The sequence below is a fragment of the Montipora capricornis genome, chromosome 10, assembly GCF_036669925.1.
Source record: "Montipora capricornis isolate CH-2021 chromosome 10, ASM3666992v2, whole genome shotgun sequence".
Taxonomy (NCBI): Eukaryota; Metazoa; Cnidaria; class Anthozoa; order Scleractinia; family Acroporidae; genus Montipora; species Montipora capricornis.
Genome location: NC_090892.1, coordinates 69473076 through 69483075, shown reverse-complemented (window position 1 = coordinate 69483075; position 10000 = coordinate 69473076). Strand labels below are relative to the sequence as shown.

General features: G+C 36.5%; 3 protein-coding genes across 4 annotated transcripts in view; 2 read left to right on the top strand and 1 right to left on the bottom strand.

Annotated features, from left to right (window-relative positions):
* LOC138022246 (protein AKTIP homolog) overlaps nt 1-530 on the top strand; it is a 10003-nt gene extending 9473 nt beyond the window's left edge. The window contains exon 9 of the mRNA XM_068869325.1: nt 1-530. This exon is cut by the window's left edge and continues 506 nt beyond it. The gene's annotated coding sequence lies outside the window, so the exon portion shown is untranslated.
* Nucleotides 531-1919: 1389 nt separating this feature from the next.
* Nucleotides 1920-4352, bottom strand: LOC138022247 (UPF0598 protein CG30010-like). Its single transcript, XM_068869326.1, has 3 exons — nt 4021-4352; nt 3017-3065; nt 1920-2893 (listed from the first exon to the last, which is right to left on the bottom strand). Exons 1-3 carry the CDS (start codon nt 4177-4179, stop codon nt 2406-2408), a joined length of 696 nt encoding a protein of 231 aa, XP_068725427.1. The 5' UTR covers nt 4180-4352; the 3' UTR covers nt 1920-2405.
* A 29-nt stretch (nt 4353-4381) lies between these two features.
* Nucleotides 4382-10000, top strand: part of LOC138022111 (katanin p80 WD40 repeat-containing subunit B1-like) — a 28606-nt gene continuing 22987 nt past the window's right edge. The window contains exons 1-5 of one of the 2 annotated variants that reach the window (XM_068869135.1): nt 4382-4612; nt 6693-6823; nt 7414-7531; nt 9037-9137; nt 9900-9941. In XM_068869135.1, the coding sequence (XP_068725236.1) occupies nt 4579-4612; nt 6693-6823; nt 7414-7531; nt 9037-9137; nt 9900-9941 (426 nt within the window). In that variant the 5' untranslated portion in view covers nt 4382-4578. The remainder of the gene's footprint in view (nt 4613-6692; nt 6824-7413; nt 7532-9036; nt 9138-9899; nt 9942-10000) is intronic. The other variant, XM_068869136.1, reaches the window with a different exon arrangement.

Sequence of the window (10000 nt, the reverse complement as noted above, 5' to 3'; positions counted from 1 at the left end):
ATCTGAAATGCTTAGTAGTCTATAGTCGAATTATGCTAAAATTTTCATAATTTTGATGAAAAATAAACTGGTTTTCAAAAATTATATTATTAATCTTAATAATTTATTTTCATAAGAAACAACCTTTTTGAGGAACACTGGAGAAGCTCGCCTTTTTAAAATAAGTTTTAATGATAGCATTTTGCACAGTGGCAGAAGTCTACAAGCAGGCAGAAATGTTGTGTCCTGACATTTTATTAGCTTGTGAGTGATTTAATCTGATGTGCAGTATTGATAGTGATATTTGTAGGATATGAATTCAATCCTAAGGGATAGACACATGTAAGAACTCACAGTTTAAGTTTTTTGAGATTTATGCCCTCTAACCCTTGCTTTTGCAAGTGATAAGTGCCCTAGTTCCTTTGATGCAAGACAAGTATTTAAAATAGGTGTCTGTAATTAGGCATCCATGACATATCAAAGAAATAGACTATAGAAATGTACAAAACATTATCCCGAAAACAAATAAACCAAATATTAAGAAAATGAAAGGCAAGCAACAAGTCTTTGAATAATTAGTACATACCGGTAGTGCAATAAAATTTATTCTTGGCTTGTACTCACATGATTAGATGGCCATGTTGGTGTACAAAACAAAAGCAAAATGAAGCTCGTCAAATTTTCAAAAGACTTTTTCGTTATTGTTTAGTAAACCAACATGGCTGCGTTGACATCAGGTGCAGGCCAAGGATTGGCAATTGAGGGATGAAACCTAATGTGCAGCCAAGTGTTGACCAGAAAAATCACTCTTGGGGAAATTATTTTATCTCTGCTTTAATTTATTTATTCTTTTCCAGTCTATTTGTGGCACATACTAAGGTGCATTCCTGGCCTAAGTTTTAACTTCATTTTAAGTTAACTGCCAGCATTGTGATAGAACCCTGCAGTAACTGTTGTCTCTTGACAAATGTTTGATTTTTTGTTTACCACAGCCTTGTTGGGAGCCTAAATGAAACCTCCAATTATACATCCACCAGTCACTTGAACATAGACAACACTATCGGTCGCTGACAAAAGGGGGCTTACAATAGCCTGCAATCAGGCATTTTTCTATGGGGTCATTCCGTAGAGGGGTGGAAAAACGACAAAACTGTTAAAAATCATCCACACACAAGACATTCTAGAAGGATATCTTTCATTCAGAAATTGAAATTATAAAATAATTAGGATAGTATGTGCACTCTCATTGGTCAATAGCTGTGTTTAGATGAGAGTATGGAAACACGGCTGTGACATCACACAAATTTTGATTGGTTATATGTAGTCAGACGTGCGTTTTGATTGGCTGGTAGAAAATATGAGCATGTATCAAGAAAATCTGTTTCAATTAAGAATTTTCCTTCATTTGTTGAATAATCTTTGCAAAAGCAATACAGGACTTTTTTCCGTGTTTCCATAGCCTCATCTAAACACTCGGGGAAGTTGGGAGAATTCTCGACAGTTATGTAAACCCTCGACTGCGTCTCGGGTTTGCATAACTGTCTCGAATTCTCCCAACTCCCCCTTGTGTTTAGATGAGGCTATGGAAACACGGAAAACATCCTCTATTGCTGAAACATTAAATGATCAACAATTATTGATCTTATTCTCTGCAATGTAAATCAGTCTAATTTTGCAAAAATGAAGATCATATATTGCATTTATCAAAATAATGTATGTTTGCTGCTCCTTTGTTTGCTGATTTCTGCAACCTAAAAAGAACCCCTAGTTGCTGGTTATGCTTTACTGAAAACAAGAACTAGATGACAGCAGTGGTTTCTCATCTTCAAAAACACTTGAAATCTGGAGGTTCAACAAGGAAAACCCAAAAAGAGCCCTTGAGATATTTATAAATTAATTAAAGTACTTTCTTTTTTGAAGTTGTTTTTCATTTTTCTTTTTATGCTTTATTCATTTTTAATTTGTAAATTTTATGAATATTTACAAAGAAATAATTAAACTTAAATAGAGTACTCAGGGGTTTTATTAGAAGCCAGGATCCAGGTACTAGCACCCGTCTATGCTGAGTACAATACCTGCCATTGCTCAAAGGAGGTCTCAAGATCAAAAGCGAGGTCTAGGGGTGCCTGCTTACTCTATCATAAGGTCCCTTCTACTTGAAAACTTAATGAAACCCCTGAATACTGGCTGCCTGGAATAACCATAGGGGCTAGAGGAGCCGGGCAGCCAAACTGAAGTGCCCCTTGCTGACTGTGTCATTCCTGTTGTCTTAAGCAATCATTAAACATCATTACATCTAAAGGCTAAAAGTGGACGAAAAAGAATAAAGAAGGGTCAAGACAACTGAAAATGTTTTCTTCGCACCAAAGTGAATGCTATACAAGATGTTGCAAAATCTTCTGTTCAGATCGATAGATTTTGCTGATTTACTGGTAGTTTGTCCTCTTCATAAGCTTGTCCACTTCAGCTGACCTAAGAAACTTCCACATTGAATTATTCAGTTCATAACAGATTCCTTTCCAGTTTAAATGTGTTGGTGGATCGTTATCTTGAGTCCCTTTTCTGTATTCAAAATAAGGACTCAGTTCAATGGCAAGGCTAGATTTGATAAGAGCAACTCCACCAACTTTCTCTGGACCTGGATGATATATTCTACCACTCTCTGGCAACATGCAAACCTTTTCTGGTTCAAACGGAAATGTCAGAATATCCCCTGTACCACTGAAGGTCAACACTCCAGGTGTGTTATTGTCATCAGGGTCTTCAATGATTGTTGCAAAAACAACTGGTAAATCATCACAGCGAATGTAGTTCATTTCCCGGCCACAGGGCGAAACAAATGGAAAATCCTCTCTGTACCTGTCAGTTTGATTTGTCTTCATTCTTTTGAAGAAAAACTTGAGGAACTGTTTGTCTGAAAACCAAAAAAAAGTTATGATCTTTAACAACAACAAGTCTCCACTGAAGCAACTGTCTTTGGATTGTTTAAGAGTACAAGGGTGTGCTGAAAATTAATGCAGAAAAAAAAAATGGGTACCTTTAAAGCATGTTATAAAGTTTTTCACTTTAGTGTCATCAAGGAATAGCTGAAACAAATAGCAGTAATAATGCTTAAAATGTACCCTTTACTAGACAATTTAAGTAATTATTGTCTCTACAGAGACCTGAAAAATTTAGTTGGTCTCCATGGGAATTAGTCAGGTGTCTATAAAGAGACAATAAATTATTGCTTAAATTGTCTAGTTAAGTGTGAGAATCATTTCTACATTTTCGTCTATAACTACTGGCACTCCCACAAATATATACATTTCTTTCACACGGTAATATTGCTATCATTCATGTAATTCAGCTCATGCCATTCTCTACCCCTCTTCATCTTTCTATTCTCTGCTTACCACAAATATTACAATCTTTGTCGTAACAAAGGTTGCTGTTATTGGTCGTGGTGAAGTACAGTAATACTAAAGTATTCTTGTTTGTCTCACGACGTGGTCACTTGCGAAACATCGCAATCTACATCACAAGTGACCACATCATGAGACAAACGAGAATACTTTATTATTAATATTACAATCTTTATTTCACACACTTTTGAAAATAGTTGAGGATGTTGAAGGGGGTATTGTTTCTATAAATTATTGTAGTTACCTCAAATCGAGTTAGGCCAAACTTTGCCCTTGTCAATGGACCAACAGATACCAATTTTACAATGTTTAGCCAGTTTCTGCCTCATTAGCAAATCAACCTCAATTATTAATTAATAGGTAGTTTTCATGTTACGTCATCTCCGCCATGTTGGTGAACGAAAACAAAAGATCTCTCCTTAGCTCCTTTTCTTCGTCCACCAGTAATTGCACATTGCAGCGTTGTTATCTATGTCTCTAGGGTTGGCTGCAAACCACCTATACCTTCAAATACCCAGTCCACAATCTAGCAATAACAACGTTAATGTGTGGCTTTTTCCACCCTTCAAATGAAGAGGAAATATCATACATCCATGACCTATTCCGAATGACTAGACAGTGGCAGAAAGTACAATACCTGCCCTTGATGATCAATGTAATAAAAGTATTCACGCGATTTGGGAAACGGTGATTGACCTTGAACGTAGGACGCGAGGCGTCGCAGAGCATTAGCATTGCGTAACGTCAAACCCGGTTTGCACTTATGGTTGTACAGAAGTCTGACTCGCGCTAGCATGATGAAATGTCCTGTTTCCTTCTCTTCCAATTAAGAACAAAAGAGCAAAACGACTTTGCTTCATGAATCAGTTATCGTTGTGTCAACCTTTCCAGGTTCGGTTTGTTTTGGTCAGAACCAGAAATAATATGACCAGGGCTGACTGGGGCATTCGTACGTAACTTTTACGCATGCTCTTTTATCATGGGATCGCTGAATCGTTAATAAGCAAGCGGGCGCAAAGTTTACTGTGGCGATCTCATTGAAATTTGTCAAGGAAATCGTAGATAAATCGTGTTGTTTTTCCGAGAAGACTAAAATCTGGCAAGATAATTTTGAAAGTAAAATGTGATTGTTGTTGCCACGGAGCTATGATCTGGAAAATTGTTGTCTGGTTGCTGTGAGGATACAGTTTACAGAATGGCGGCACAGCATAAACGAGTATGGAAACTTCGTAAGTATAACTAATAATCGGGTTAAAATTGTCTGACGTGATCAGATTGAAAGCCCCGATAAAACGAATTCTCTCATGAAGGTCAACCTTGATTTTAACTTATGAAAGTTTTACGTTCTTTTAATTAAAGTATGTGATGTAAGCGGGTATCAAAACTAATGGTGGAAAGGTACATTTAAGAATCATGGCCATGTGTTCGCGAATATTAATAACTCTCAATTTATCATGCCCCGTTTTGAATGCCAACACTCAAGATCCTTCGACTAACACTTGAAGTGCGGAAAGCTTTGGCAGATTTTATTCTTTTCCATTTTAGGCTCTGATTTGGAGTTTTCTTTGATGGTCAAATCACCAATAAATTTGTCGTTTGATTAGGACTTATATTGTCAACTGCCGGCCATGAACATGTTGTGACGACAAAAGAATTTTCCGTGGTAACCAGCGTGTCGTAACAACATTTTAAGTCGATCAACCGTAAAAACAAGTTGTCTCTGATATGATGGTGTTGTTTGTACCAAGAAATAATTTCGTGTTCAACTAGTTCAAACAAAATTAAGTACATTTGAATCGATAACGTAACGGAATTTATGGGAATAGTTAAACAGGCTTATCTGTTTTGTAGGCCAATTTTTAAAACAGATCTCGTTTCGACATTTTTAACGATTGAATTATTTCTTTACCATTGTGGTGAGGAATCACAAGTACAACCTTAAAATTATATGAATAGAATAAAATCTCACATTGTACAACATCCAATGTTTGTACTCTCATTGAAAATTTGTCATTAATAATTAAGTCAGCAAAAATGATGGCAGAAAGTCTTAACTCACATCAACAATGACAAAACAACAAGTTGTAACTGTAAGCTAAGCAATGCAAATTACCTTCTGATGATTGTCCTAGTTACATATACAATTAAAATGTCAAATGTTGACAATTTCACCTATATGTCATCATTTAAGGTCTCGTCATGTAGATTCAAGGTGTCAGGTTTTTAAAACGTTCTTATTTTGCCAGTATTTATGCTATGAGAATGAAATAAACATTATTGTAATTCTCCAGGACGTCTTGGATGTGTTTTTGAACCCAAGAAAGTACTCTTTTGTTTGAATGTTATTTTTTATATTAGATTCTCAAAGCAAACACAGGTAGTCCTATTCTAGAAGTTTAATCTACAAGGGTTTTATTTTTCTGAAAAATTTTTTAGCAAGTGATTTTGAGATAAATTTTTAGCCAAGTAATGTCAGCGATTTTTCATATGTTGGGTTTCACATTTATTATCTTCCATCAAAGTTTAAAATAGTGTTTTTGACTGGGAATTTAGACAAAAAATGGTAGAAAATCAGTCTATGACGCAAGAATTGAAAAACACTGACGCTATTATTTTTGTACATCGAAGTGTGTTAACCCCTTGACTCCCAAGCCGGCTTGTCATGTCATACGCAGTAAACATAAACAAGACTGCGACAAACTGGAAGTTGTCTTGTCAGTAACTCAGTAGTGCACAACAGTGATTGGAATTTGTGTTGGGTAGTAAATCATCTTGTTGACAGTTATGTACGGGGTTGTAGGTCATTAAACTACAGTTTTTAACAGACAACTGTCCTACATGCAGGTAGTACTTGGCTAGCATGCCAAATGGCATTAATTACTGGTATTTCGTTTTCTACGTTGTGGAAAAAATGGCAAGACCATTGTCAATATCAGTGCTGGAAATAACAGTCGGTCATCGGACATTGTCTGACCAAATTTTGAAAATGTCCGGCCAATTTCACATTATGATCAGACACGATGACTGAACATCTCATTATCACATCTTGAGTTCGCTTCTTCAAGGTGTTGTCAGTCAATAAATTATGTCCGGTCCAATTTGGCAAATGTCCAACCAAAAGGAAGTTTTGAAAGGACATATGTCCTGTGAATAAGGAAAAATTATTTCTAGCACTGCAATATTATCATGGAATTTAGTTTTAATACCTAGATTCAGGCTAAGCTCTAACAAGTTTCTTTTATAGCATCTTTGATCATAATAATTTTGTAATGTGGCTATTGAGGTAACCTCTTCCCTTCCACCTTCCAGAGGAGTTTGTGGCTCATGGTTCCAACGTGTCCTGTCTGTCAGTGGGTCCCTCATCAGCCCGTGTTATGGTGACAGGAGGAGAAGACAGAAAAGTCAATATGTGGGCTGTGGGGAAACCAAATGTCATCCTGGTGAGGAAATTATGGTACAATGTATCTGGAATTGTGACTGGCTTTATTTATATTAAAAGTATATTTTGTCTTTTTCTCAGCTCTGATTGAAATAAGGAAGCAGCTAGATAATGCCAAGAATTGGAGGATCAAAGAAAGATCAAATTCTATATAACTTTGCAAATACAGTACCATGTGGGTAACACATGGTACTACAGAAATCTAGAAAGAAAGTTGACATTTATTTTAAGTCCCAATAACAAATAATTTTATCATCATATTTGTTTAACCACCTTAGAATGACTAGATGAAGACGTCTCTTGTAAAGCAGGCAATATCAATGATAATAATAATAATAATAATAATAATAATAATAATAATAATAATAATATTTAATAATAATAATAATAATAATAATAATAATAATAATAACTTCTACTTTTTACAAGTTGTTCAGATAACTCTAAGACATGTCATACTGTAGGTATCCTTAATTACCGGTATCTCTTAGTATATGGTATCGTTATTATAATATATTTGCAAGGACAGCTAAGTTCCTTTCCTTTGCCTCCAGGCTTTGTTTACCTATGTGAATTTCCCTTTGATTTTAGACACTTTCAGGTCACACAAGTCCTGTGGAATATGTCAAATTTAATAGTGGAGAAGATTTAGTAATAGCAGGATCTCAGTCTGGGACACTTAAGATATGGGACTTAGAAGCTGCAAAAAGTAAGTACCGGTAAATGGTTAGTCACCTAGGAGCCTAAGTGCTACACGGCCAACGTTTGTATAAACGTAACTTTTCCTTGTACTTGTACATGTTCATTGCCGTGACTTTAACATCTTCACTTCCCACGGCCTGCTTCCGTCTGACCTTGTAGCTCAGTCGGTAGAGCGGGGGAGATCTAACCCAAAGGTCGTGGGTTCAATTCCCACCCTGGTCAGAGTTTTTCTCTGTCCTTGTGTGGGCCCATTTCCATCTGTAGGGCTAACGCTCACATGGTTCATATGGGATTGAAATCTAGCACTTCACATTACACTCTATTCAGTTAACTCTGTTTAAAATATAGTGCTACACGGCCAATGTTTGTATAAACGTAACCTTTCCTTGTATTTTGGACAAAGATTGGCAACTTGAATTTAAGCAGTATTTGCCTTGCCTTGTCTTGATTCAGTCTGTTCCTGAATTACATGTACTATCCAAGCTTACATGTAGATCTGTATTATGTTTATCAGATGGCCATAAACAAAATAAAGTAATTAGAGCTTGGCTAAAGTCAACGCAGTGCTGCAAAACAGGTTTCTTTTGTTGCATAGGCTTTGACAATATTTCAGTCTGTACATTAGAAGGCAGTATTGTTAAGGTCCAGCCAATTCACATGCTTTGTTCTTCATACAATTAACATAATCTAATTCACTTGTGGAAAGAGGTGATGGATTTCATTTTTGACTTTGTGACTGGTAATCATCTGCTACATGTATGTAATGGTTCTTTGCCTTTGTAAGAGTAGTGTGTTTGTATTCAAGGAATTTGGAACCTTAATTAATATTTCTTCATAGACATGACAATTGTTGCGAAGTACTGCTGACACGTTGGCATTCGCGACAAAGCAAATACTTACATACATTTACGTCTTACCGCTCGTTCTTGGTGATCAGTATGATTTGGTGTATAGTATCATGGGATATTTTACGAGTGTCACTGTATTTTGGCAAGCCCGTAGGACAAATCAAAATACAAGAGACGAGTGGAAATATCCCACGATACTACACACTAAATCATCCAATAAGCTATTTATTATCCAACTCTTTTGCACAATATTTTTGGCAAGTGAATTGTTACAAAACAACTGAGAACTTGTGAGGAGTTTGTATGTGACAAATGCAGGGCAAACATCAACATCTGAACTAGTCAAACCAGTTTGGCATTTGATATTTGTACTTGTTTCATGCATCCACTTACATGTACATAATACAGTTGGACAGCAACTCTTTGTTTGGTTGCTTTCCACCCTTGCTTGCTCTTGGAAAGGGCAAAAGGGCACCTTTCCCATGGTGATCTAATCAAGATGAGCTCAGCATGATTTCATTAATTATAATCTTGGCAATTTCATCGTGGCTCACCTTAGCAAGCACCAAATTTTGCTATTTGTGCATGTCACTAACAGGGTAATGTTTTTGGGTCTTCCTTTAGTTAGTGTTTGTACTTTTTAGCAAAACAATTGTCCTTTCAGTTGTAAGAACTCTAACCGGGCATAAGAGCAGCATAAGAGGCATAGATTTCCACCCATATGGAGAATTTGTGGCTTCTGGGTCTTTGGATACAAATGTCAAAGTGAGTAGACTAACACAGTACTTACATGAACATACTTCATGAATGGAAATTTGAACTTGCATAGATACAGTGTTAGAATGGCTTGATAATTTGTTGCAGCTGTTTTAACCTTTACTTTCCAGGAGACATTACAAAGTTTTGCAAGTACATGTCTGTCAAATGCAAGTGCCTATTTCATAATTAAAGGAAAACATGAGAAATCAGTCAGTTTCTGCTTGACATCAACAGTTGTTACATGTACATGTATAATGCAGTTAAATGCAGGACTTTTAAAAAAGTGAACAATGTACAAAGAGCTGTAGTGGAGCAGTTGATCATCTAAGAGTGGTCAGCAGTGTTTGGCACAGTTGCATGCTCTTTCAGTGGCTTAATCACATGGCAATTCATCAGACATTTTGCCAGCCACTTTGTGCAGTTGGGTTTTTGCTCTCCTTTCCCCCCCCCCCCCCCTTGTATTTCAACTGTTTATCAGTGTGATGGTGTCTGGATAACTGGGGGCTCGTGGCTGGGTTACGGAGATTGCTGGTTATAGGAGGATCACTTGGTCGACGGGCTGCCTGGCCTCCAGTGGAAGCCCCTGGACATACCCAGGTACCCAACCTTCATTTAGCGATGCAGTTTTTAACGCTATATTAATTTGTGATGTTACTTCTTCTGTCCTTTAATTTTAAATTGCCTTTTTTCCTGGACTTTTGTATGTCTTCAATTATCTATTTTGCCCTTTTTGCCTTTCCTTACCATGTTGGTGTATTTATTTTTCAGCTTTGGGATGTTAGAAGAAAAGGTTGCATAGTCACATTTAAGGTAATATCTTTTTAGGTGTTTGTCGTGGCACACATGTATATGTAAGATAATAATAGAGG

What these genes read in the sequence shown, in the direction of transcription:
- LOC138022247 (XM_068869326.1), bottom strand. Translation starts at nt 4,179, where the DNA reads ATGCTAGCGCGAGTCAGACTTCTGTACAACCATAAGTGCAAACCGGGT. An exon ending in ACATTGATCATCAAGGGCAG is followed by an intron (nt 3,066 to 4,020) that starts GTATTGTACTTT and finishes TATTTGTTTCAG; the next exon opens with CTATTCCTTGATGACACTAA. An exon ending in CTTTATAACATGCTTTAAAG is followed by an intron (nt 2,894 to 3,016) that starts GTACCCATTTTT and finishes TTTGGTTTTCAG; the next exon opens with ACAAACAGTTCCTCAAGTTT.